This window comes from Vanacampus margaritifer, chromosome 19 (genome assembly GCF_051991255.1).
Source record: "Vanacampus margaritifer isolate UIUO_Vmar chromosome 19, RoL_Vmar_1.0, whole genome shotgun sequence".
Taxonomy (NCBI): Eukaryota; Metazoa; Chordata; class Actinopteri; order Syngnathiformes; family Syngnathidae; genus Vanacampus; species Vanacampus margaritifer.
This window is the reverse complement of record NC_135450.1, coordinates 12687560-12714322: the sequence shown is the minus strand read 5'-3', so window position 1 is coordinate 12714322 and position 26763 is coordinate 12687560. Positions and strand designations below refer to the sequence as shown.

At 41.4% G+C, this 26763-nt stretch overlaps 3 protein-coding genes across 8 annotated transcripts; 1 reads left to right on the top strand and 2 right to left on the bottom strand.

Annotated features, from left to right (window-relative positions):
* Positions 1-1551: 1551 nt before the first annotated feature.
* Positions 1552-17022, bottom strand: mideasa (mitotic deacetylase associated SANT domain protein a). Of its 3 annotated transcripts, none has more exons than XM_077551949.1 (13): positions 16923-17022; positions 12365-13821; positions 8945-9160; positions 7724-8066; positions 6539-6605; positions 6318-6460; positions 6099-6202; positions 5261-5336; positions 4887-4975; positions 4669-4812; positions 3526-3642; positions 3192-3358; positions 1552-2500 (listed from the first exon to the last, which is right to left on the bottom strand). In XM_077551949.1, the coding sequence occupies exons 2-13, from the start codon at positions 13664-13666 to the stop codon at positions 2239-2241; spliced, it is 3030 nt and encodes a 1009-aa protein (XP_077408075.1). In that variant the 5' UTR covers positions 13667-13821; positions 16923-17022; the 3' UTR covers positions 1552-2238. The 3 variants fall into 3 exon arrangements, with proteins under 3 accessions (XP_077408075.1, XP_077408074.1, XP_077408076.1); XM_077551948.1 differs by lacking the exon at positions 16923-17022 and adding an exon at positions 14171-14712; XM_077551950.1 differs by lacking the exon at positions 16923-17022 and adding an exon at positions 14171-14712 and having other exon boundaries at positions 8966-9160.
* Positions 16393-26244, top strand: ttbk2b (tau tubulin kinase 2b). 4 transcript variants are annotated; one of them, XM_077551952.1, is made up of 16 exons: positions 16393-16600; positions 16981-17097; positions 17907-18054; positions 18475-18548; positions 18662-18802; positions 18896-19000; positions 19116-19181; positions 20237-20329; positions 20482-20607; positions 20718-20875; positions 21002-21194; positions 21283-21494; positions 21576-21996; positions 23047-23699; positions 23768-24141; positions 25746-26244. In XM_077551952.1, the coding sequence occupies exons 2-15, from the start codon at positions 17035-17037 to the stop codon at positions 24099-24101; spliced, it is 2787 nt and encodes a 928-aa protein (XP_077408078.1). In that variant the 5' UTR covers positions 16393-16600; positions 16981-17034; the 3' UTR covers positions 24102-24141; positions 25746-26244. The 4 variants fall into 4 exon arrangements, with proteins under 4 accessions (XP_077408078.1, XP_077408077.1, XP_077408079.1 ...); XM_077551951.1 differs by lacking the exon at positions 25746-26244 and having other exon boundaries at positions 16394-16600; positions 23768-25306; XM_077551953.1 differs by lacking the exons at positions 16393-16600; positions 25746-26244 and adding an exon at positions 16617-16896 and having other exon boundaries at positions 23768-25307.
* churc1 (churchill domain containing 1) lies at positions 25204-26750 on the bottom strand. Its single transcript, XM_077551956.1, has 4 exons — positions 26576-26750; positions 26310-26445; positions 26073-26143; positions 25204-25847 (listed from the first exon to the last, which is right to left on the bottom strand). The coding sequence occupies exons 1-4, from the start codon at positions 26612-26614 to the stop codon at positions 25755-25757; spliced, it is 339 nt and encodes a 112-aa protein (XP_077408082.1). The 5' UTR covers positions 26615-26750; the 3' UTR covers positions 25204-25754.
* Between the last annotated feature and the right edge of the window lie 13 nt (positions 26751-26763).

The window sequence follows — 26763 nt, the reverse complement described above, 5'->3', positions numbered from 1 at the left end:
TCTAACGGGACTCGTTGCGAGTAACTTTTTCTCATATTGCGGCCCAGAGTGATACAATAAACTGTAACTGTATTGGATTTTTTTTTTAAAAAGCATAATGTCTCCTTTAAACGTCGAAGAGAGAGGCAAATCTTCGAAAACGTGTCAGCATCAGTCAGCTCAGAGACGGATGCAATCGAAGACGGGCTATTTGATCAAGCCTGCGAGAGGAACGCTGCTGACCGCGGCTAAAACTCTGACAGGAGAGGCGGGGTGCGGAGGGTTTAATTCCATTAAGTTAGCCGGCAAATGAGGATGGCGTCTGTCTCTTAAAATGCACGCCGTCGACATGATGGACCGATAAGCAATCAAGCGATAGGTGTCGCCGGGTCAAGGGGTCAAGCAGGGGGAGAGTCGAGAGGCGCGGATGACATTGAGCTTTAGTGCTTTGTCACTTATATGGCTTCCAAAGTCATTACAAGGAGTGATTGGGACCCCCATCAAGGACGCGTGGTTGCTGCATTTGGCATGTGAACCCATTATAGAAACTAACACTGCAAAAATACGGATGCAAATGTCAGGGTCCAACTTGTCAGTGATGAGTCGGAGACAGGAAGAGGACCACTTGATCCTCTCTGACCCACAAGCCTTAAATGGATCTCATCTCCCCAAGGCGGCAGGTTATGCTTTACTTGGCATGCTTTTTAACGACTGTCATGGCCTTAAGGATGAGTGCGGAAAGTGGATGAAATGGTAGACAGCGCCCCCAAGTGGACACGCTATAGCAACTGGTGTAATTTTGACGACCCTTCCATTTAGCGCTACCGCTAAAGAATAACGTCATTTGCTGACATCTAGTGGCCAGAAGGTGAAATGCAGTTTGACTGTCATTCATAATAAATGTGCAGATTAAATTTATCCAGAGAGAATAGTCACAACTATGAGTACTATGAATTATGTGAGGTGTTGATTTTTATTTTGACTTTTTTTAAAATATGTATTTTTAAATGTTGATTTTAAAAACGCATTTAATTAGTTTTTCTTTAATTAAGAGTTCATGCTAAAAAAAAATGCTAAATGCTACATTTTAATGCAATTTTTTATTTTTATTTAAATACAGTTGATGCAAGCATCCTAAAAAAAATATTGTACTTAAAGGTGTTGACGTATCATGAAATTACAACAAAATAAAAACAGACATTGTTTTGTATCTTTAATTAAATATCAGGCGTACCCATTTTTTTATTGCATTCATAAATGAATAATGTGATGTTCCTAAAACCAGATTATACAATACGAAAATAAAATCCAATTTAGGAAACATTACATTCATTTTGACAGCTCTTAATGAAATAAATAAAATATATAGACAACATTTTTTTGTTTGTTTTGGTTTATATCTTATGGTCACAAATCTAAAAGATAAAAAACAATTGTATTTATTGTTAGAATAAGCTATTTTATGAATATTTCCATTTTCTAACCTCAAATGATCTGGCCAACTTGTCCATTTTAAAAATTAAATGCACAAATTTGCCCACCACTGACAATTACTAATAAAACACTAACACATTGATTGTTCAACACTTCTTGTTTTTTATTTTCAATTCACAAGTTATATTGCATCTGATAGGATACACTTTTTTTTATATTACCAAAATTGATGAAAAATTGCATAAATACGGCAAACTTTATATATATTTTTTTGTTTTTGTTTTTTTTACATATTACTTTTAAAGGTTATTTAGTTGTAAAAAAGTGTACAACCAAACTTAAAATAGAATCAGCAACATTCAACGCAGCATTTTCAAACTCTGCAAAATCGTTTTGAAAACGAGCCATGGGCTCCTTTAAATTAAAAGGAACCATAAACATATTTTTTGTTCTGTGTAAATTACAGACAACCTGATCATGAATACCAAACAACCCAGGGAAAGTCCCTATACTGCAAATGCCGAGTTTGGGACGAAAAAATTAAATAAAGGATTTACAGTACTGTAAAAAGGCAACATTGGCAAAAGCGTACTGTAGAAGTGCATTTAGACAAAAATAAATTCATTTGTAATATTTTAAAAGATACAAATGTGTGAAAATATGGAGTGCCGGCCTGGTCGATGAATACGAACGTCTTTTATCAGCCAGGAGAGGAGTGCAAGAGCTCCACAGGAAGACTTGAAAAATTTCTCTTGTGCTTATTCCACTCTTATTGATCATTTTTTTGTCCGACCCTTTGAATCTGTATCGCCGCAAATTTCCGCCTCAGTGCCAATCCTCGTCGTTGTCGTCCTCCTCCCCCTCCGACGAGTCCTCCTGGCTGCTCGGCTCCCCCTGGTTCTCCGATCCGTTCCCGCCTTGGTGGGACGCCGCCGCCGCTATGGCTAACAAGGCCTCCTTGCGGGCTTGGGCGGCGGCGGCGGCCGCCTGCTCTTCCGCCGCCCTCTGGCGCAGAGCGGCGGCTTTCTTCTCTTGCTCGGCGTGGCTCTTCATGTGGGCGCTGCGGCTCTTGACTTTGTGAAACACCCTGATGCGCACATTAACAATGGTCAGGACAGGGTACAGTTTTAATACATACATTTTAAAAAGCAGCGCGTATCACGGTGTGTTAAAATAAATTTTTCTTTCAATGATTATTTTTTTTAACTCATTCACTGCCATTGACGGCTATAGACGTCAAAAATTCATTTGAGCTATTTCTATTAGTTTTTTGCCCACTTTTGTTAACAAGAGTATAAAAACCAAGAAATTTAGTTTTATTGTACATTTAGAACTGATATCAAATGTGTGATTAATCGTGAGTTAACTAGTAAAGTCATGCGATTAATTACGATTACTAATTTTAATCGCCTGACGCCCCTAATTTGAATTTTTTTTAACTTTTCTTTTTACAAAAAAACAACTGGTGTCATGCAATTAATTACAATAAAAAAATTGTAATTGGCTGATGCCTCTAATTTTTAATAATCTGTCTTCTTTTTTTAAAAAAAAAGAAATTAACAAAAGTCAAAACATTTTTTAAACTAATAGAAATAGTTAAAATACATTTTTGACGTCTATAGCCGTCAATGGCAGTGAATGAGTTAATATTTGTTTGAATAAACAGCATTTTTCACCTTGGAGATTTTTTTTTTTTTTTCAAAATAGCGAATTTTTGCTACATAAAGTCAACACAAAAATCTAATGAAAAGGACTTTCCGCGACAACTTTGGTCGTACCTGCCACATTTCTTGCATGGAAATACTGCGTCGGGATCTTGCGCGGGCTTCACTGGCACTTTGGTCTTCTTTGCCGCCGCTTCGCTTCGAGGCCTGTGCGGCGCTGATGTGTGGGCAGCATCCTTGACAACGTTCTCCGCCTCTTTAGCCACCGGCACAGTGCCCGCCTGGAGAACACAATGTTGTCATTGTACAGAAGCATACATTTTCTTTACAGTTATATGTTGTATGTGCCCCCACTAGTCTAAACATGGTATTCTGATTCAACAGGAAGTGACAAAATGGTCGCCCCCTGACCTGTATCAAAACATTTGGGTTTTATCCCAACACTCACATAGTCATGAGCCTGCAGTGAGTGAGCCACCATGGCTTGTTGATTGCCCTCCTGCTGAAAAGGAAGCTCCTTCTTGTCTTCCGTGTGTATTTGGCTTGAATTAGACTGTTGAGAACTCTAAGGAATCACAAAGTAGGTTAACAACTTTGGCCCATGTCTCATTCTCAGACCACAGGCTATTCATATTACACATTAGGATGGACAATTTCTGAAATGTTTTCCATATTTGAAGCTTTGCATGGGGAATTATGCAAGTTTATGCAAATTAAGGGAATTCGCTGGGAATTTGAGTCGTGCCAGGGCATTACAGTAAAGTACAGTAAGCACATCTACATACATGTTCTGGAACAAATGACTTATTCCATATGCCTCTAAAAAGGTGAAATGGCTTATTTAGCCAATGAAATTCACTATTTGTAAATATCCTTGCATGGTATTTTTCTCACAATTGGCAAGGTTTTGTTCTTATGTATTTGTTTGCTTTCTTTTGTGAGTCTGCAACTTGTCTTTTGTTCTTCATCTGTATCCAAAACATTAAGACAGCATAATCGATAAGTTACAAAAAAATGTTTTGACCAGTGGATACTGTGTATTACAGGTAGCACACCACTAGATGGCGCTGATTTTCTTTCTTCCCAATATTGCCATGTTTTACTTTAGCCTAGCAACAAGTTGCCATGCTAATCATGTGACGTGATTTTTTTTTTTGTATTAATTTTGTAATCCACATGATTATTTTTTGGGGTTTGCAAAATTGATAGCATTTCCATTGAAAAAAAGAAAAAGAAAATACAAACTATTTTTTGATTGAGTGATTTTTTTTTTTTAAGTTATCAATTTTGTAATCCACATTTTTTTGTTCTTTGCAAAATTGACAACATTCCCTTTGGAGAAAAAAAAATTGAAATACAAACATTTATTTCCTCAAATGATGGCCCTAATTTACTCAAATGAAGTGAGCGATGTTTATTAGGGCCCAAGCTTCTAGATTTTCTAAATAAAGACAAACAACCATTAACACACACACATTCACATCTACGGCCAATTTAAGTCTTCAGTGAACCCTAACATGCGAGTATTTTGAACACCTGTGTGCACAGTATACATTTGAGCAAAGATTTTAAAATCCAGAGCAGTTTCTACCTTAACGTCCACCACGGCTTCTGTGTGTTTATCCAAAGGTGAGTTTGAAGGGCCGTAGGTTAAAATCCCACTGCGGGCGATTTTCACCTGCTTTTTGTACGTGTAGTAGAACTCGACGCATTGAGCCACTGTCTTGGTCTGCACCTGGAATGGAAACCGACATCCAATTCAACCATCGGCGAGAAAAAAAAAAATGGCATCTTGAGGCGTAACCTTACCAGTTTCTGCACCAAGATGAAGTCCTTAATGTAGGCAGAGATGCCTTTGTTGAAGTAATGCTTCTCTTCTGCGCTCCACCGGTCAGAGCCTGCAAGGAAACCAAGTGGCGAAGGTACAAAAGATGTTTGCTACTTCCAACTTCTGATTCCCAGCCTTATTTTGGCAGTTATGGGCGTGGTTAAATGTTGCCCAAGTTGAAGTGAAACTAAAAAGCTTGCAACATCGGGCTTGTGTTTTAGAATCATCACATATGGATTTCGATTGCTGTTGCATCATTACAATGTATCAGAATACTGTCGTCTGGTTCGCCTTCCATGAATTAATGATACATATAAGATGAATTGATTGTCAACTTGTGTAAAATTGACCTTACCTGAGTAGTGATAACCTGCCAGGTGATGGCCTTTGGGAAAGATTGGCTCCTGATGCAATAAGCGTCTGAGGGTCTCCTATTAAAAAAATAAAATTAAAAAATACAGAAAATCAAATAAAAATATATCTATATATACATAATAAAGATATTTGTATGTTAAGTAGATATGCATGGTTTTAGGTGACCGTACTGCAGCCCACTAATTGATCCTGAGAGAAAGTAACGTGCATGTTTGTAATAGTATTTGGTAAAAACATAAGCTAAAAATGGCATCTTCGATACCTTGATATAAGGTTTTGCATCGGCCCAATATGTGGTATCGGTACTCGCCCATCACTACTCAATACATTAGAATACCATGAAAAGTTGCTTGTATTGAGCCAAATACTTCATGTTTTCTTTTATTCTCATTTTTTTATCATAGCCTACAGCTAATAAAATCCCACCTTTACCATCTCAAAATATTTAAATAAACATCAAATGATTTTTTTTTTTATATATATAGAAAAGTATTTTCCTGCATTTAATGAATCTGTACGAGTTTCCCTTTTTTTTTATTGTGCTAGAAAAGAAAAAAAATCTACCATAATTTATAATGTAAAATAATATGATAATAATAATTTATTGAAATGCACATATTTAACAAATATTCTCCGCAAAGACTTGAATTAAAATAAATATAATTTAAGACAGATTTTGCAACATTTTCAGTCGCGTGTATCATGCAATATACTGTGTCTGAATTTTCATAATTTTTCCTGACCATTTGTGCTGTTCTAATAATCAGGAGCGCATCATAGATACAACTGATAACTCGCTGCAGCAATAATGTACTCACGATGAAATCTCCTCCACTTTCGTGTAAACAATGCAACGCCAGCTCCTGGTTGGTTCCTCCTCCGCTGAGCACACTGGAACAAGCCATGCTCATCAGATTCTCCACTAGAAAAGACAACGTGAGGAGGAGGATTAGTGAGTGGGCAGATGGTGATCCAGTACAAGTAAAAAAATAAAAATTAAATTAAATAAAAATTTGGATGAAGGCAAGGCAACTAACCACTATCCGTTTCTGTGTGTTTAAGCTGGCCGTCATGCAAAGGAAGCCAAACCAGGTCGGCCTTGTGCGGGTCCAAGTGAGCCAAAGACTGGTGTCGCAAGTCAGGAATTTCCGCTTGGTGCTGCTGCCCGATGTTGATGCGCCTGCACAAAAAACGGAAGTGGTGGGTGAGAAGCTGGCGCCGGGGTCCTCAAGGTTTCGCTGGTGAAAATGCAGCTTACGGCTCGAGGCTAACGGGCGTGGCGTCGGTGATCAAGGGCAGAACCGGCGGTGTGATGTCTGAACTTGCTGGAACAAAAAAACAAAACAAAATCAAATATGTGGTGAAGGGACGTTGAAGGGTTTATTTGATATCCAGCTTAAGGCCCATGTACTAGTGAGGTGTTGCCTTGAGATACAAGTGACTCAATAATTTGGCCATTTTACCTTTTTCTTTTTTTTTTATACAAATGAACCCAAAGTGGCTTTAAGCTGTTTAATGTCACTCCCAGTTGAAATTGGCTGTCAAAACTAAAAATCAAGACAAAGAGAATTAATTGTGTACTGTATAACTTTGCTGCTAGCCGAATGCTAACAAGTAACAGGAAACACTACAGACAGGCTAACAAATAGTTATAATAATTTGTGTCCCTGTTATAATCAATATTTCACTGCAAGTAGACGGTCAAAATAATTCTCGCAGACATATGTTCTTTATCCTCTGCAAAGAATGACTAATATTACGCCACAATGTCAGCTAAAGTAAAGCTGAAAATCTGTTTAATTTCTTCAAATTCTATTTTCATTATAACACAACTGTGCGTTTTTGTAAGTTACAATAGTCTGCTATTTTTCTTGTTAAAAACATATTTCAATCCGTTTCTTTAAGGGGGCGGGGGGGTGAACTACTGACATTTAAGTTCATTCAGTTCAACGGGGGAAGATGATTTGAGATAATAGTGTAGCCAACACTTTATGCTCTTTGTCCAATTCAGCTCACTAGGGCACATTAGTAATAATAATAATAATAATAATAATAATAATAATGTTTGTTATTTATTAAAAAAATAATAATAATAATAAAAATACAGCTTTTATTTCCACTATTTTGACACTTTTTACCTTCTGTTATGCAATTAAAATTTACTACAAAACTACTGTGCTGTACTACAACACTACTAGGCACTAATGGACATGTGGACCCTATTAGTAGCACCAAAATGCCTATAAATGGTTCTGCCTCACTAGTAACATGTAGCCGATTACTTAATGTGTACAGAAATGTCATAAATGAGTGGAACGAAATTACTAGTGCACCAGAGTCGTTTTACTGAATTGTCGTACAAGTGAGGTCAAAGCACATACTAGTAAATAGGCGTTAAAGATGAACATCAATACTCAAATACAAGACTGGAAGGAGGACTTACTGGAGCGCAGGAGGCTTCTGGTGGCCGTCTTGGGCGTCGCAAGCGGCGGGAGGATTTGGTTGCTGGCGGCAAAATTGGTGAGGAAAGTGGAGAAGTAGAGTCCCGAGCCTTCTCGCACAGGAGAGAGGATGGGCGGGGGCGTGTAGGGAGGCAAGGCGAGCGGGTTGTCCGGCAGCCGGACGGGGGAGCGCAGGTTGCTCTGGTAGGCGGAGATGCTGGAGTAAACGGACGCTGGGATCAACGTGGAAGGTCTGGGTGGAGGGATGATGAGAGGGTCAGGTCGGGGTTTGCGCCTTTGTTTGGTTTTTCCATCCTCATCCAGTCCGGGATCATTCTCTCCGTCCTAGATTGAGGAGGAAGAAAAGAGAAGTGGTTAGGATCTGGTCTAAAAAACGATACTTTGGTATCACAGGTACTGTGATTATTGAGGAAAAACAATAACTATGCGTAACGGTGCTGTGTTTGCGAGTTCCCAATGCTATGAAAGTACCCTGAATGCAACCTGTTGCTAGCGTAGAAAGCGTTTGATGTTATGTACAATTTGCCGTCACTTAGCGTCCTTCAATCTTTTTAAAGACACTCCAGTTGGAGTACACTGTAAAACTAAGCACACAAGAAAAAGATTCACGCATTGTATATTAATACAATACATGTTTAGTTTTAAAAACATCACCAGTGCTAATGCTAAATTAAAATCCGACTGACATACTAACGGGACATTAGCTTCGACCTAACTGGAGTCATACCCCTCAAAATAATGGATATTCACACACAAATACTGTTAAAACAAACAAAGAAACAACCACACACAGCGTTAGCATAACAATATTCAAAGGTGCATCAGAATTTGCAAATAAAAAGTTACATTAATAAAGCTCAAGCCAAATTTCTTCTACTCTTCTCATCTCATTGTGTGTATGCCATAGCACCACACTGCCCCTAAGAGGCCAACATGCGCACTGCAGGAAGAGTCAATATTTATTTGTATTGATTGTTTGGTTCAGATTTCAAGGATTCAAATTTCATTAACACACATTTCCATCTGCTATGGCATGAAATATGATAGCTGAAGGTGAGACCAGTAAATACCTACTTTTAAAATGAAAAGTAAAAAAACAATTATTCACTGAAAAAAAAAGTGTTGTTAGCCATTCAAATAAGAATGTGAAACCTGTGACATTATATCCTGCTAAGCTAATCTTTCACCCTCCAAGAAGCAACCTGCTCAAAGTTGTCTGTCACCGAGTTTCGGAGAGATCTGCGACGAGCCACGATGACGGACGGTTTGCAGTCGGACGTCGCCGAGGGCCGCTCGGCCTGACCCGCTCGTCCGTGCGCCGACGCGCCGTGACCGGCGACTGGAGTCCTGTGCACTGGCACCGACACCGGCATGATTAAAGGGACCATGTTGGCGTGTTTGCCTCGAGGACCGTCTCCCTGTGGCGGAACAAAAGCAAAGGTTTTACAAACGACAGTCACTCAATTTAATCCATCTATTCCCAAATGTACTTTTGTTTTAAAATCCAAACACAAAGAACATTTGTTCAAATTATACACTCTTTTTGTATAGTGAAATAGTAATATTAAATAACATTATTTTAATAGCAAATCATTATGCTGAGGAATATATTTTCAGTAAGTAAAAAAATGTCCAAATATAAGCTCCTCCTACTGATACCTCAAGTACTTCTGATATATATATTTTTATTTTACACAATGACAAATGTTAACAAAACCTCTGACACAGCCAACGTGTCAAACTGCTGCAGTATAGCGCCAACTACTGCCTAGGAGGACTTACGCAATGTTTTTTTTTTTTGTCGTATCAGTTGCTTGTGTCGGCAGCCTCCACGAGTATTCAATACCTTAAAATAAGGCCAGTATCAGCCCATACAAGTCAATTCCTATATAAATATATAATGCAACTGAAACTGAATTGGACGATTTGATGAATTTGAGGATTTGTTTTTGATGACCGTGACCCATGTGAGGAATTTGCGGTTAAGAAAATTGATGGATGTTTTTGATGCATGTAATACAATCGAACATTTAAAAAAAAAAAAAAAATGCAAAAAATAATAAATAAATAAAAACTTGAGCATTTTATTAAATAACTGCTACGTGCTTGTCTGGTCAATCATTAATTATTTACTTACTAATTTTTTAATCAAAAGAAAGGCGGATGACAAATAAAAGTATTAAATTGAAAATCCAACAACATACTAGAAAGCTATAAATTCCGCGTTTTCCTGCACATCTACAAATTCAATTTCCCCCCAGGGATTTCACAGTTTTCAGATTTGTGGTTGCGGTAATAAAGTTCTGCCAAGTTTAGGACTGGAATGAATACTTCCGTTTCAGCTTTGTGGCAGATTCAAAAGTGTGCCTTTGGCCTTCCACACAAATCACAAAATCTGCAAACCAGGCGACTAAGCCTCACACAAATAACGAACTAGCTTCAGCGGAAAAACTGTGTTCATATCAGGAAACGTTTTGAGGAACTACATATGCACGTACTGGACTCTATTTTTTTTCCCGACCCACAAACATCACATTTCTGATTCGCAGTTACTCCAACACTGCACCACTTGCGATTCAGATTTCTAATTGTGGCAAAACTAGTGGCTGCGGGTCATATACTCATGGAAAATAGTTGCAAAACCACACACGCTTTTCAACTGTTTTTTTTTTTTTCATCGTCCGGTGTGCCTCGATAAGATTAGAACAACAACTGCGGGTTGCGCCTGGCAATGAGAAAGCATTTTGGTGTTCTAGGCAACGAGGGAGTGCAACTGTTCAGCTTGGCAGCCCGGCCCGGTCCGGCCCCTCCCTTGAAGTTCTCAATGACTGAGCGAGAGCCTGAGGAATGTGGAGGTGTGCAGACATGCAGTTGCCACTGCACACTTGTGTGCAACAGCACAATGACTTGCACTCCCATAAATCGGACACCTGCATCCAGTCCATGTCAACGCAGTTAGTTATTATTGCGGTGAGTTAGGGAAGCTGCGAGGGAGAAAATACGAACATGTGTTCTGCGAGCAATGGCAACACATTGTATAAATGCTCAGTTGCAACCAGGGTTACTATAGTTTTGGTATTTTCATTTTAGCTAATTTTTATTTTGTTTTGATTTTTTTCTTTTTTTAAAATGTAGTTAGTTTTAATTAGTTTTCAGGGTGGCTCTGTTAGTTTTTTTTGTTTTTATTTTTATGTGTATTACTTGTGCGCAGAGGTGGCAAATCCAGGTCCAGAAAGTAAAAACTCTCTGCCACAGTTTGGCTTTAGCCATTGATGCTTGCTAGCTAGCTCCCTAGCATGTAAACAAGCACCATGGGAGCTCTAGCTAGCTAGCACCTGGGGCTAAAGCCAAAATGTGACAGGGTTTTTACTTTCTGGACCTGGATTTGGCACCTCTGCTTGTGCGCAATATTTAATAAACACTATGGTAAAATGTAAAAAGTAAAATGTACTTAATATTTGTACTCCATCTCAATAATTTTAATTAAAAATGTTAAATATTTATGAGGAGTGGGCGAGTAACCGGGTGATACCCGGCCTTATTTCAACTAAGGTATCAGTACTCGCGAAGGTGGCCGATATCATTTTACGGTGAGGAACTAGAAATTAGAAGAAAAGAAAATTACCATTAATTTCATGCATTTTTAACAAAAAATGCGATATAGGGATATATAGCGCTTCCTTTGAAATGATCTTTCATTGTTTTTCTGAAAGTACTAGTTTGGTGTGATTGAGTACTGTAATGGTACTGGTATCAGTCTGAAAAAGTGCTATCGAACCTCTCTAATATTTATCATATGTAGTAATATAGTGATAGAGCTCTTGCTCTTGGATCATTAGACCGCCTTTGTACATAATGTGGTTAGTTTTTGTACGACCACTATCATAGCTGCTTTCCGCCACGAGTGCTTGGAGAAGCCTCTTATGCATGTAGACAGGAGACTGCAAAAGTCAAGAGTAAACAAAGCCAAGAAAGTGATGTTGAAAGAGCTGGAGGAAGTTCTACAGTGAAATGGGGAGTTCTTCCTCTTTAAAAGTGCAGCTTGCCTTTTGTCACAATAACTGCATTTCGGGCAAACTTACAATTTGAAAAGCTGTGCATTAACAAGACGGTGTCATAATGGATTTTTAACTTAAAAGTATCCTTTACAATATATGTTGTAAGTGTCTTTACTAATCTAAACATGGCATTCTGATAACTATTTGTTTGTCAAATATAAAAAAAAAATTGTTTTACCCATGTCACAGGGCGGTTATTTTGCCACTTGCTGTCCACTGAAAATGATTTCACAGTTGCTCAGGTAACAACTAATCATGGCTCATCTGTTTTCAGAGTCTGGTCATGTGACACTCACTAGCTGAGCTGTGATTGGTCGTTGGTCCTAAGCAGCTGTGATGTCATTTTCAGTTGACAGCAAGTGGCAAAATGGCCGACCCCTGAGTAGCATACAAACAGGGGGATTTTGCGGCTTCATTCATATTCCACAAACATTATATTAATCAGAATTCCATGTTTAGACCAGTTGGGCATATAACATTTTATTGTAAAGACATTTTTATTGGATGTTTTTGTAATGTGTAAATAAAGCAAGAGTAAGAGTAAATTGTATTTTTTTTTTTAACCTCAGTTTTGCCAGCAGACAGCGATTCAGGCATGGAGGGCATCTCCGACGCCTTCTGGGCGAGCGTCTCCAAGTTGATCTCCTTGGACGCTCTCCTTTTCCTCCGGGTGCTCTGTATGACTCCCCCCGTGGCGGCGGGGGCGTCCCCCGTTCTGGCAACCTGCGCCACAGATACTCCATTTTGCGAAGTTTCTTTCGGCCACACGTTGGCTGGAGGCGGCGCAGACGGGGACTGCCCGTCTCTAGAAAGGCGTCGCGAGCGTCTCGGGGCGGCCGGCGTCACGTCGGAAGGTTCCGAGGGGTACGGATCAGGTTGGACTTCCTTAGGCGACTCGGCTATTGGCGCCGTTTCGGGTGGACAGGGTTCTGACGGCTGATATGTGACGAAATTCAAAGGTTGTGGGTCTGGCTGGGGGATGTTTTGTGCTTGCTGCTGCATTTTGTGTATTTGTTGTTGTCGCTCGTGTAGCTGCTGCTGTTGTTGTTGTTGTTGTTGGTGATGGTGATATTGTTGCTGCAGCTGCATTTGTTGCTGTTGTATTTGTTGCTGCTGCTGCTGCTGTTGTTGAAGTTGCTGCTGCAGCTGTAATTGGTGCTGTTTCTGCAACTGCTGCTGTTGTAACTGCTGCTGCTGCATGCGGTGAAGCAGCTGCTGCTGCTGCTGCTGCTGCTGTTGCGTTTTAGGCTGCTCCCCGTAGCCCTGCATTCCCTTATTGCCCGGGAAAACCGAGTAGTACCCCTGCGGGAACTGCTGCTTGTTGAAAGTCGCCTGGAAGGGCTGCAGCATCGAGCCCTGCACGTTGTGAGACGGCACGTGGGCCGCGCCCTGCAGCTCCACGCCTTTGTGCTGATACGCTTGCAGCTGGGCCTGCTGCATGGCGTGCTGCTCCCACTCCAGTCCCCTGCCCTGCGCCGGAGCACGCGGAGCGTCCCGGTAAACCTGCTGCTGGTTTTCGCTGCCCATCTTGTGGAACGCCACCTGACCCCGGGCGCTCACGCCGCCCACGTAAGTTCCAAAGTTCTGGCTCCACCCGGGCACAGCTTCCTGAGGCCAGCCGGGAGCTTGTAAGGAGTCTTGCACCCACTTCACCGGAGCCACCTGTTGATACGGCGGTAGAACCTGAGGGCCTTTCTCTGGGTTGTATACGCCGGAGCTGCCAGCGGAGTCGCCCTGGATCGACTCCAAAGACGGAGCGCCCAGTCCGTAATAAACCTCGCCCGAATGCTGCAAAGGCTCTTTCATGGCTGCCACTGCCCGATGCTTGCTGCTCTTATCAGCGCTCATTTGAGGAGGAAGACTCATGGCGAGAAGATCTTGGCGTGCGGGTTTCGTAGTATGCGTTTACTTCCTGCGCTTTGCACACAGCTGGCATGTGGAAGGAAATATCAATCCGAAAGGAAATGCAGAATCTCAGCTGAAGTTTGAAGCCTGTTCACATCCTCTTCAGGGTGCAGCGCCTTAAAAAAAATATACAATACTTTGTTTACCAATGGGGAAATCATTAAGTAAATATGAAAATGGAGGCTCAGGCATAAAGGTCAAAGGGCATGCAGGCTTAAAAGTCAACAATCAAAATAATGTCATGTTTATGTCCGACTAAAGGGGGCATTTGAATTCAGTCAGCAGCAACAAGGAGGCCCTTGGACAGCATAGCTATTTGGCCTAACTAGAAATACAGGAAATGAAGGTGATCGTGCAATCGAGTTTATAGCCGCTGTTGGCTGTTGAAAAAACAGCAATAAGGAAGCATTGGAAGCATTGGGGGCGATTATGCAACCCACAAGCCACTATGTAAAAACGTAATACCTTATGAATGACACAGTTGCTTTTCCATGGCCGGCCCCGAAGAGTCCCTTTGCTCGCGATCAAAGTCATGCAGATCCATGAAGGGATTGTGCGCCATAAATGTCATAACTCTCTCTTAACTTTCACTCCGAGTTTCCAAGCGCGCAAATATGGCGAACAGGCGAGTTTACACGGGTGTAATCACCGAAACTGGACTGCTGCAACCGCTCGTTCACGCCGTAGTTACAATGTTCCACATTGTATCCGCCAAATCGTTTCCTTTCCTGGAAAACACGTCCGCAACTTTTCTCTCCTTCGCTCGGCCGACTTTAGTCTCTCGCAGCGACAGCGTGTGGAAACGCTGCGATTTCCGCACGTCGGAAGGTCGCGCGGTAGAAGTGCGCCGTGGTTAAAAAGTCGCGCAACATAGCGCATGAAAACAAACAGTTGGAAAAGTATGCAAACGGCCAGAAAGCGGTGCAAAAATGAAAAGAAAAAAAAATGCACCGAACGCAGCAGAGCCACAGCGCCTCACCCACAAACAGATCAGAGCTTATCCTGTTTTCCAACCTGCTGCCTTGGCCCCGCCCACCACTGCATCCGTGTATGCTCGTTTTGTTGATCCGCTCAGCTAGAGACGGGCGGAGCCGTATCGATATTTCGGTCGAGTGCAAGTAGAGTTACCCAACATTTATCGAGCCAATACACCCATTTTACAGCGAAGTCTCACGAAAAGTATAAATACGGAAATATTATAGAATCTCGTCACAATTTACTCACAAACTTGACTTCATCAGTCAACTCTTTGCACAATTTAGTTAATTTGGTCAATTAAGTTAATTTTACTTTGTTAATTTTACTTTATGCTATCTAGTGGAAGATTGTTCATGTATTTTGCTTGTCACTATATCTGACTATCTGGCATGGGTAGATGAACAAAAACATTTGTAATTAATGAATAATATTTTTTAGGAAAATTAGATGTAATAATTGGATAATTTCATTTGACATCGAAATATGGTCCACAGGCGAAATGCTGCTATTTATTCCGAGCGATTACATCAGGGCTATTTTTTCTTAGGAAAAAAAAAATGAAGATAGCAAGGATCACTTTGACATTCTTTAGCTTTAATCTATTTAAAATGCTTAAATCACTCAATCAATCAATCAATATAGGTAAATATATGCAACGTAATTGTAAATTAGGTTTCATTTTACATATGAAATAATTAATACATACATTTAGGAAGATTCATGTATTTCATTAAAGAATTATTCAAATGATTGTAAATAACGAATTAAAAATATTCCCCAAATTTCCAATGTTTTCATAAATTATTATATATTAATATTACATATCGATAGATTTATATTTGTCTTTTTAAATAATTAGAAAATTAATTCTAATCAAGTGTTGTCAAATGTAATCAAATAACATGAGATAAGTTGAAAGTCACAACAATAATGATATTTAAAATGAGTATTAATTTACATACACAATCTTTTGTAACCTCATTTAGAATGGCCTGGCCCATCTATCTGTTTTAAAAATTTAATGTGGCCCTTGAGCACAAAAGTTTGTTCACACTTGCAGTAGTTACATCTTGTGTTTGTGTATTACATGTTTTCAATGTGGAGAGACAATGCTTTTTAATTACTTGGTGCTAAATACTATTTAAAAATATTCCATGGTAAGTAAAGTGGGCAGTTGCAAAATTGTCTATTTTCACTTAAAAACTTTAAAGCATTATTGTTTTATTACCAAAAAAAATACATTATTTATTTTGATCTATGTCATCGACACATAGTGACAAGTAGAACAATTAAACAAGCTTAATAGCAGAAGGTACAGTTACAGTTAACCTGTGTTTCGATTCCTGTTGCCATTCGTACAATATTGTAATAATAACTTTATGATCAACTAAACAGGCCTGGGTTTCACACTCAGTAAATTTGTGGGTAATCTGAGACAAGCTCATTATTTCAACATATAGTTTTTGCGACAATTTCGTTTGGTGGTGTGTTGCGAGAGGTTCAAAATGTCACCGAACATGCCTCTTCCCTCTTCAGTATTATTTCTGTAACATTTGTACGCTGCCATGACTCATGACTATGACGAATTACAAATATTCAACATGAATATCCACCTTTGACTGTGCAATTTCAGTTTGTAGGAGTGAAAAATGCCACCGTGATTGTGTTGTACTGGAGGTGGGGCAGGGGAGATGGTTGCCATGGTGATCCTGCGGCTCATTCGGGAGCTTTTATGACGTCACCGTTGCCCCTCTAAGCGGCGGCTGTGGACATAATCGGCTGTCTAGCTTATTGGCTCACGTTTTGGATAATGTTCCCCATCGCCGTCCCTTCATCCGCAAGATAAAGGAACCATAGGAATGACGTGGGCGTCAAGAAGTCGACCATGGAGGCTCTGTCCCGGTGCAACCGAGCGAGGTAACGCGGGGAAGGAGTCGCGGTGGCTCGCTGCTTAGCCACCGCGGAGTAAACATGCTAGTTAGCATTCAGCACCGCCTCGTATGTTTGCTGCCTTGCAGCTCCCCCATACCACGTTACCCTTTACTAAACCATACCTAACCCCTTTACTTGTCAATATTATGCTCCGGGCTCCGGTTAAAATCAGCTAAAGCTAGCTGCTAACCGCTAGCTAGCTCCCGATTTGAATGTCATGCACAATCAAGTTACCTTCTCCAAAAAAGCCACGTTAAAATACACGAATCGGTGATGTGAAGGTATTATTTTCCATTTGTAACCTTACCTATCATCGCTCGCAATGTCAGGCAGTGTGGTTTAAGGAGTGAATGAATTGTTTGCAGTGTTGGGTTGGTGCCACTGATGTCAGCTTGTGACTGCAGCAGAGAGCACTCACCATGAGTGGAGAGCATACAGACATCCTGTCAACGGCAGACGTGGTCAGAGACAGATGGAGAGTGGTAAGAGCTCACTAGAAGTACCCCTTTCTTCTTATGTAAACACAAGGTACATTTTAGGGCAGTGGTTTTCATTCAACTGGCGGGTCGTGGATGGCTAATAAAAAAAAATTATAGGCCATGTCAAAAGAAGACTCTAACTTACCTGTATTATCATTTTGGTCCAGATTGGTTTCTATCTGAATGATCACTGTCATTGTGACTTTACAATAGGGCTGAACGATTTCGCAAATAATACTACAATGGTTCATTGTAATGTTGATTTGAATTTGATTAATTATTCATCCCTTCTGCAGTCTACCACAGCTCACTCGTCTGGATTTTGTTCTTTCCACATGCAAATACTATACACATTTTGCAGGAGTGACTAATAAACGGCTAGAAATAACTTCAAGCACCATTTGTCTCCTTTCTGTGGAGAACTTTTGGCTATCTGCCTAACTGTGCATGAAATGGTACTAAAAAGTACATGGTTAAGTTTCATTTTTGACAGTGAACTATCTTGGTACTTTTCTATTCGGTGCAAACTTATTTGCTTCCTGGTTAGAATGGATGCCCGCCCGTCACTAAAACTGTGGTTGGTGTCAGAAGCGGCATCTACCCAGAAAGTCTTTGCTACAATTATAGCATAAATTAGGAAGCTCAAGTCAAATATCCTGAATATAAAGAAAACAGTCATTGACCAGTTGCACTCAACCTGAAAAGTCAGATATAAACAGATATAATGTGAAAACAGTTGCGAACCACTGCTTTAGGGTCACCCCCCCCACCAGTCACGACCGGTAGCTGCCTCATGTAAAACTGCTCTGCAGGTGCGAAAGATAGGCGGAGGTGGCTTCGGGGAGGTCTACGAGGTCTTGGACCTCCTGAGCCAGGCCACCGTTGCCATGAAAGTGGAGTCTGCAACACACCCCAAACCCGTGCAGAGGACGGAGGCGGCCGTGTTGAGGAAGCTGCAGGGTGAGTTGATGCAGTGTCGCGCGATTAAGGGTTTGCCTCGTTGCACTTGCAATACGGTATATAAATATAATGAATTTTGACTACTTAAGTATCAAATAAGTAGATTGTAGAAGGAATGTGCAAAAAGATTGCGTGATAGAAATTGGAAGACATGAAGTCAACTGCTGTCGAACCGTGCAGTATTGCACAAGAGTGCCACAAATAGTGTTAAAGGTTAGAAAATAACGCACATGAAGCAACTGTACCTTAGCTCTAAGGAACATGTGATAACTGAATCAATAATGAAATGCAATACTGTAAGGATATTGATTTACTTTACATCATACACTATACTTACAAAAAGCTTGACTGTGTCCAAGTAGAAAAAAAAATCCAAAATGCAACTGATCGTCCACATCTGTGTGTCATTTTTTTCAACAGGGAAAGAAAACGTGTGTCGCTTCGTCAGCGCTGGCAGAAATGAACGCTTCAACTATGTGGTGATGGAACTCCAGGTAGGCTTTTCACAAGGTTTGAAAATGAACAATTTACTGTACTTTTTGTTTTAGATAGTTTTAAATGTGAATAATGAATGTTAAACGTACTATATGTTGTAACTGTCCAAAAGGGGAGGAACCTGGCAGATCTGCGGAGAAGCAGGGCCCGTGGCACATTCTCAGTCTCGACCACTCTGCAGCTCGGCAAGCAGATTTTACTGGGCATCGAAAACATCCACTCAGTAGGATTCCTGCACCGCGACATTAAACCGGTAAGATAACACTTACTTGAGGTAGTTCATGTGTTTTTTAGATGACAAATTTCACTTTGACAATTTATGAACTTTTTCTTCCGCTATTCACAGGCTAACTTTGCAATGGGAAGACTAGCAAGTACCTGCAGGTGCTGCTACATGCTGGACTTCGGTTTGGCCCGACAGTACATGACCTCCAACCAGGAACTCCGTCCTGTAAGAACACTCAAAACTGATTTGCCAGCTCACCTATCAAAATAAATGTCTAAAAATAAAAATCTTTTCACCCGACAATGTGTCTCACATGTACCTTTGACTTTTGCTTTTCCAGCCTCGGTCTGTGGCCGGCTTCAGAGGAACTGTGCGATATGCTTCAATCAATACTCATAAAAACAAGGTGACTTGACATCCCAGTCACTTTACTGCTGAATTGGGGGCACTTCCTGTTGATTTTGAGACAGTTCCGGGTCACTTCCTATTGATTTCAGGGCACCTCCTGTAGATTTTGGGACACTTCCGGGTCACATCATGTTGATTTTAGGGCTTTTCAGGGTCACTTCCTGTTGATTTTGCGGCACTTCCGGGTCACTTCCTGTTGATTTTGCGGCCTTTCCGGGTCACTTCCTGTTACTTTGGGGGCACTTACTGTTAATTTTTAGGGCACTTCAGGTCACTTCCTGTTGACTTTAGTGCACTTCCTGTTGGACTTGGTGTACTTAACTCTTTGACTGCCAAAAACTTTAAATAACGTTTAGTAAAATCCTAGGGAGTGCCAAAGACGTTAAAAGACGTTTGTTTCAAAACAGAGGTGAAATTAACCATTTTCTATTGTTGATTACTGAAAAACGGAATAAGGTAGAAGCAAACTTTTTTTTCTGATGAAAGATGAGAGTACAATCTTTCATTTGGTAGTATGTGTGTTTCCATAGTCCAAACACATAATTTTCTGTGGACCTTGAAAGATCAGTCAAAACGCTTAAATCGGCTGGCACCCACGGCATCCCTTTTCTGAAAACGTGTGGCAGTCAAAGAGTTAAGTTCCTGGTCTATTTCTAATTTTGGGGTTCCTCTTGTTGTTTTTGGGGCACTTCTTTTGGATTTTGGTGCACTTCATGGTGATTTTGGGGCTTTTCTGGGTCACCTCCTGTTGTTTTTGGGACAATTCAGGTCACTTCCTATTGAATTTGGTGCACGTCCTGTTGGATTTGGTGTACTCGAGTTCCGGGTCACTTTCTGTTGATTTCGGGACACTTGCGGGTAACATCATGGTGATTTTGGGGCTTTTTTCAGGGTCACTTCTTGTTGATTTTGGGGCACTTCCTGTTGATTTTGTAACACTTCCGGGTTACTTCCTACCTGTTTAAGAGAGTAAAAAAAAAAAAAACTATCAGAAATATTTTTGTATGCATTGTCTGTTTTCACTTTGTGTGTGATTTTTTTTTTTGACTGCAGGAAATTGGTCGTCATGACGATCTATGGTCCCTCTTCTACATGTTGGTTGAATTCACGTCTGGTCAGCTCCCATGGAGGAAATTTAAAGACAAGGTACAGTGTGTGGTAATATGCTCCCTGGCCAAAATATTAGTTACTAACATAAATGTGTAGAATATCACTTTTGTAAAGGCAGAATTGTGTCCTGTCATTGCATGAATGTATAATGTGAGTCTCACTTGTATTTTTATCCTCCCCTCCGACAGGAACAAGTAGGAAACCTAAAAGAAGCATACGACCACCGTCTCATGCTTAATAACTTACCATCTGAGTTTAGCACATTTCTGGACCACATCCTCAGCCTGGACTACTACACCAAACCAGACTACCAGGTTGGCGCGAAGCTCACGTTTGCATTCTCATGTTTTGCTCCCCTCCCGACTGCCAAAATGCTGACACGTGCGTTTCCTAACCTCCCCCCCCCCTCCCTCCCCCGTGACAGCTGCTGATGTCCCTGTTTGACAGCGCTATGAAAAGCCACAATGTGCTGCACAACGACGCCTACGACTGGGAGAAAAGCGATCCGGAGGACACGCTGACCGCTGCTGCGGCACCACCGACCGGCCAGGAGCTCACCCGCCTCACGCCAGCTCACATGGGGTACACGGGGCAGTCATGCTGTTGCTATTCCCCCCCCCCCCTTTTCAGATTACATTTCCACCCCGTCAACTGTGTGTGAAAAGTGCTCCAGGGTCACCTTCCCTCTCGCTCTCTCTTTCTCTAAAGCATGGCCAATGCATCAGTGCTGCCGGTGGAATTGCAGAGGGAGAACACAGAGGATGTCCTCATGCTCGGGGAACGCTTCAGCGATGCCGACAACTGCCCCCCTCCCCCCCTTGCGTCCGTTCCGGCGAGAGTTACATGGGACGAAATGGACCGCATTCAAACCCAGAAGCACGTTGAGCCGGTGATCAGGAAGGTTTGTTCTGTCTACACTCGCGGAATCAAAATGCATTCAGATGCTATTCAAATTTTAAACATCCTTGTTACTTAATTTTTTTTCCCAGGTGGTGGCTGGGGAAGAGAATAGTCCGAACCCGTGCAACCAAAGCCCCGCCGGCTCCGCGCAGAGTTCTCCGAGGCGAGTCCGATCCGAGACCATGTACTTGGAACGGGCTGTGCCGCTGCTCCGGAAGATGCGTCAGAGTCAGAGCTTGGCGTTTGAAAGGAGACTCGCACCTGAGCCCAAACCTACTCTTGAGCGCTTCCTTGAGTCCTGGTTCGTGCCTCAAACTTATTTTTAAACACCAAAAATGTTCAATCAAACCATATAATAAAAAGCGTTTTTTTTTTATTTCAGTCGGAACAAAACGCCTCCCATCCTTTCTCACATCGGGGAGAAAGTCTTGTCCGACGATCAGTCCGGCACGGGTACGGCCGACCCAGAGGAAGGCGCAGTCAGCAGCGGTTTTGTCGCAGTCAACATCAGTCCTGTGGTGCAAGAGGGAGACTCGCAGGAGTGGGTGGTGCTGGAACTGGAGCAAGGCAGCAATTCCGCCGCCGCCATCAAGCCTGCAGCAGAAGTCCAGCGCGAGGACAAAGCGCCGACGCCGAACCCGGCCAACGGCGAGAGCCACCTGCCGCATGAAGGCCCGGATGTCGTCATCAATCCTGTTCTGTCACACTGTTCTGTCGGGTCGTGGTTGCTTGGCCACAGGAGGCTGCCGGGGATGCTCGGGCAGATGCCTTCGGTCATCATGGGACGACCTCATGTGGATCAGGTAGGAATGATCAAGCGTCTTCTGCATATGTTTGGGGAGACTGGAGTCAATTTGTATTTTACAATTTTAGAAATGTGAACAATTTCACAAGTTACTTCATGTTAAAGATTAGATAGCTCTTAATATGAAGAGAAAAATGCATGAGCTGTCACCAATGTCTTATAAATGCAATTATGCCATCTGGTGGCAGAAAAATGACCCACACAAATCAATATCATACTCGTTTTTTACAGTACAGTACATCTTTTTAATTTTAACTCAATTTTATGAATTATTATTAAATTACTGCATCAATAACGAAAAGATGCAGCCATATTTCTATTAGTTTAACATTTTTTTTCCTACTTTTATGTTAAGAGTAGGGGTGGGAAACTTTGAATGTCTCACTATTCGATTCGATTCCGATTTTTGGGCCTGCATCGATTTTCGATTAAGAACGATTTTTGATTAAAAATGATTTGATTGACAATAAATTTTGCTTCAATCTATAGATGTGCAAGGAATTGTAATGATCTACTCCAGTCTGACTCACTAATGCTAATTAGCGCGCTACTCGCGGCACAAGAAAGGCTCCACACTGCAAAAAAAAAACAACTTTTATTGGAATAATTTGATTGTGACTCAATGTGGCTCAAACTTAAAATTGTATTCGACCGCGTGGAACCACACTACCCCTATGTGGCCAAATTGGGTACAACATGAACAGCGCTCCAAATAAAGGCACACACAGACAAAGGCAAGACAGTATAAAATAATTTAAATAAAATCGATTTTGGGACATTTAAAAATCGATTCTGAATCGTACTAAATCAGAATCGCGATACTTATGAGAATCAATTTTTTTTTTTTTTTTTGGCACATTCCTAGTTAAGAGTATGAAAACGTACAAAAAAATATTTAATTGTACATTTAGAACAGATATAAAATTTGCGATTAATCATGAGTTAAACTATTGAAGTCATGCAATTAATGCGATTTAAAATTCAAAAGTCCCTTACTTGGTACTCGTACTGTTTTTTCATTCCTTGGCCTAATCTGAGTTCTTTTCAGTCTTCCAGCTGCACGCCGCAGTCTCCTGTGCTCGAAAAGAGTGACACGATACCTCTTGAGGCCCCGTCCAGCAAATCCGATGAACTCCCCGGACAAATCCAAAAGGATGGCGGGAAGGCGGATTTAGCCCCATCATCGAGTCCGCTAAAAGGTTCGATGACGCCCCTGACAAAAGACCCGGAGACTGACTCTGGTCTACCCGACTGCTCATCAGACCTGAACCAGCAGCCTCAAGCGATGGGTTTGCTCCTCGCATCCTTAAGGCCCAAAGACTCTCCCTGCTCGCCAAAACTGAGCCGCATCCCAATACGAGACTCTGGCACTCCTCCGGATTCCCCGGGCAGGAACCTGCAAAGGGATAGGAGAAACCGCTGGAGCAGCCCCGTGCCCGGGTCGCCCACCCACTCCCCTTCTCCGTCGCTTTCCTGCGAAAACCTGCAGGTCACGCTCCCGCGGGAACGCCTCTCCTCGGAACGAGGCTCCAGGTCGGACTGCGGAGGGGAAGACCTTCTTTCTCTGTCCTCTTCGTCGGGTAGTAAAAGTAAGATCCCACGCCCCATGAGCGCCACCTTTGTTCCCGAGCAGCTCAGCGGCAGACTCGTGCCTCACCCGCCGCCCGGGAAACCGTCTGCAGGTCCATGTGCCGACCACAGGTATGACACGACTTAACCAGGCTGGTGTATGTTTTCAAATCTATTCATACTGGCTTTTCTGTTCGGAGGCGGCGGCGGTTGCGGGTCCGCGCAGACTCCCTGTCCAGTCTGAACCAGCTGGCGCAGGACCAGCTCGTCAGCCCACCTCCGCCCCGCCCTTGCGGCTCTTCCGCCCTGCAGCGCTCAATGAGTTGCTCGCCGTCACGCCAGGAGCCCCGCGACGGCAGGCCGCCGCCCGCGGGGCGCAGCCGCTCCCCGTCTAGCTTCTCCGGGTCATCCACGCCCCCCCCTCGACACGGCCCTTTGCAAGCCAGGTCGTCCGGGCAGAGTCCGTTGGTCCCCCAGTCCTTAGGAACTGGTTTAAACCAGGAGAGTAAAGGCTCGAGGAAACTGAAACGGTGATTAACAGAAAAGACTGTTTTGGATCGCATGTGTAAATACGGTAAGTGCGCAAGGGAACGTGTACTGTATGTAATGTAAGAAAAACATGTATTTATTTGCTACATTAGCTTAAATAACGATACCTTGAAACGCTGTAGTGATGATGTCCATACACTTCAGGAATGTTTGAAAATGGTTGCAACCGGGGTGCAAAGTTCAAAGTTAGCGCTCATGTTGCCTTTTTCATGGCCAATGCTCAAAATAATTGGATTTGCCGACATCCGACGGCCATGTTCGTCGTATAAGTTGGGAATTATTTGGATGGAGGTTTCCCAAAATGACTGACTCGGTGAAACATTTTCTCTTAACTTACCTGGGGCACAACTAAGTGACCTTTGCATGACATTCACCAAAAGATGATTTATTCGTCCAAAACGGAATTAGAAACAGATTTGCCCTGTGACAGGCCGATTCTGGTCCGTGGGCCTTTTTTTTTTGACACCCCTGATCCAAAGAAACAAATAAGGGAAATAAATCTTTGAAATGACCACATTATACAACTGCCCCAACATCCCAAATCTGTCCTAATTTTGCACACTGGTTGCAACCCTAAAGCCAGCAGCATGTCAGTGAGTTTTGTCTATGTATAAAGGAAAGTCGTCCATTTTGAGGTCATTGCCATTGTGTGCAAGTACATCCATTTAGTAGAAGAATTCATGTCTCTAAAATGTAAATGCTGAAAAAAAGAAAAAAAAACCTAACAATCCCAATTTGAGCAAAAATAAATAAATCAAAAACACAAAACAATGGATTCTCCAAAGCTGAACCTCGGAAAAGTGGTTTGGAATTCTCCAAATGTTACTTTTAAAAATGAACTTCAGATTGTGTAAAACAGCAATATTGTTTTTGCCGCACCAATAACCTTGTCGTCAATTTTACATGTCCAAATGTTATTTTACTAAATGTGTTTTAATGTTGCCCAACATGCCATTTCTGCCCAATATGAGACCAAAATAAGAGGTGAGAATTGTATAAGTACATTCATTTGCTATAAAATCAGTGAATGTCACATAACTGCATCAGCATATTAGAATGTATTTATAAGCACACTCATTCTTCAGTATTGTAAATGTGCATGAGTCATACTTTTATTTTATTGTATTCTTATTCATTTGTACAGCCAGCATATGTATCTGTATTTTTACCAAGTTGCTTTTGATCATGAAAATACATCTTGTCCACAAGCAAAAAAAGTTCAATTTCATTTTTGATGCATTTAAGTGCTACAGTAATGATCATTAAATTTGGCTAATAACACAAAAATGCCACTTGATTAAAAAAAACAACATCTGATTGTATTTCACCTCTAGACCAAATTGGTTGGTTGGCAAATGAGACATCGTATTTAACAAAAGGTCAATATTTTTTATTTCATGTAAATTTATGAATGAATGTTTATTTACAGTGCAAGGGTCAAAAGATGGTTATAAAGGCGGGTGTATAGTTACAGAAATACTCAACTTAAAAATGTATTACATATAAATACATAGATAACTTATCCAAATGATAGGCAACCTTGAAGCTTGTTTGTTTTCAGTTTTATGACATTGTTTATGTCAACCCAGTAAGAGTCTTGTAAATCTGCAGCATTTTTTTTATTCGCAGTTATGAGTTCTAGAAGAGAGAGGCGGTCTGCCGGGGGTCGTCTGGCAACACGCTGATGGAGTCCTCTGCCTTTCCACACAGCATGCAAAGCATTGTATACTCCTAAATTATACAATATAAAAGCACATGAATGACAGTGACCGGAAACAAGCCCCGTAAATGACATTAAGTATGATGATGTAACGTTTAAATTACAACAGTAATACATTTCCTTTAAATGATTGTTCTCATGAGTCAGAAATTGGAGCTTACGCAATCATTCACACGTGTTCAAAGTATTTGTTGGAAGGGTAAAACTACAATGTATATGAAATTAATCCCACATACCTGATATTCATCAACAACAGAGAAGGTATATTCATGTCTGGCGATAACATGGTCACAGTTTTTACAAACATCTAGAAGGAAAAACAAATATTTTGGTGAGGGGGGGGGGTGGAAATGTTTCAAATACATCTTTATTATAAAAGTTTTTGGATTATACATCAGCGAGCATTGCTTTCTGCGATGGATGAAAAAAGGACAGTAAAATAACAAAGCATTCAATATATGAAAACGATTTACGGTCATAAGTGACAATCTCCTCTCCATCATCATCCTCTGTGTCTTTATTACAAATCAGGACGAAGTCCTTGTGATGACACTGGGCACACCCCAGGTAGTTCATGAGATAGGAGCCATTCTCCAGACAAGTGCTTCCCTGAGCAGGGGGAAAAAACAAAAACGTTTAATGTATGTTGTTGTTGTAAACACCTAAATTAAGATGTGAGCGTTCATTACTGATCCGAAGCTGTTGCGTCTGTATTTACAAAATCAGAATTTGAACGTACCCGGTCGGGGTATTCTTTTTGCACACAGCCGTTGCACATTTTTACTTATAAAAAATAAATAAATAAAATAACGAGTAGTCTTTGTAAGGACTTGCGATTTCAAGCGGATGTTGAGGCAAAAGCACGTCTTCCGTAAATAAAACACACCGCCTGCTAGCTTAGCATATCACGATACCGGATGCCGGATA

Excerpts from the sequence above, each read along its gene's own strand:
- ttbk2b (XM_077551952.1), top strand. The coding sequence starts at position 17,035 with ATGAGTGGAGAGCATACAGACATCCTGTCAACGGCAGACGTGGTCAGA. Across the intron at positions 19,182-20,236 it reads TCAATACTCATAAAAACAAG|GAAATTGGTCGTCATGACGA; the intron begins GTGACTTGACAT and ends TTTTGACTGCAG. Across the intron at positions 23,700-23,767 it reads GGTCCATGTGCCGACCACAG|GCGGCGGCGGTTGCGGGTCC; the intron begins GTATGACACGAC and ends TTCTGTTCGGAG.
- mideasa (XM_077551949.1), bottom strand. The coding sequence starts at position 13,666 with ATGAGTCTTCCTCCTCAAATGAGCGCTGATAAGAGCAGCAAGCATCGG. Across the intron at positions 6,461-6,538 it reads ACGCCCGTTAGCCTCGAGCC|GCGCATCAACATCGGGCAGC; the intron begins GTAAGCTGCATT and ends TTTTTTGTGCAG. Across the intron at positions 4,813-4,886 it reads TCATCTTGGTGCAGAAACTG|GTGCAGACCAAGACAGTGGC; the intron begins GTAAGGTTACGC and ends TTTCCATTCCAG.
- churc1 (XM_077551956.1), bottom strand. The coding sequence starts at position 26,614 with ATGTGCAACGGCTGTGTGCAAAAAGAATACCCCGACCGG. Across the intron at positions 26,144-26,309 it reads GGAGATTGTCACTTATGACC|ATGTTTGTAAAAACTGTGAC; the intron begins GTAAATCGTTTT and ends TTTTCCTTCTAG. Across the intron at positions 25,848-26,072 it reads CTGTTGTTGATGAATATCAG|GAGTATACAATGCTTTGCAT; the intron begins GTATGTGGGATT and ends TGTATAATTTAG.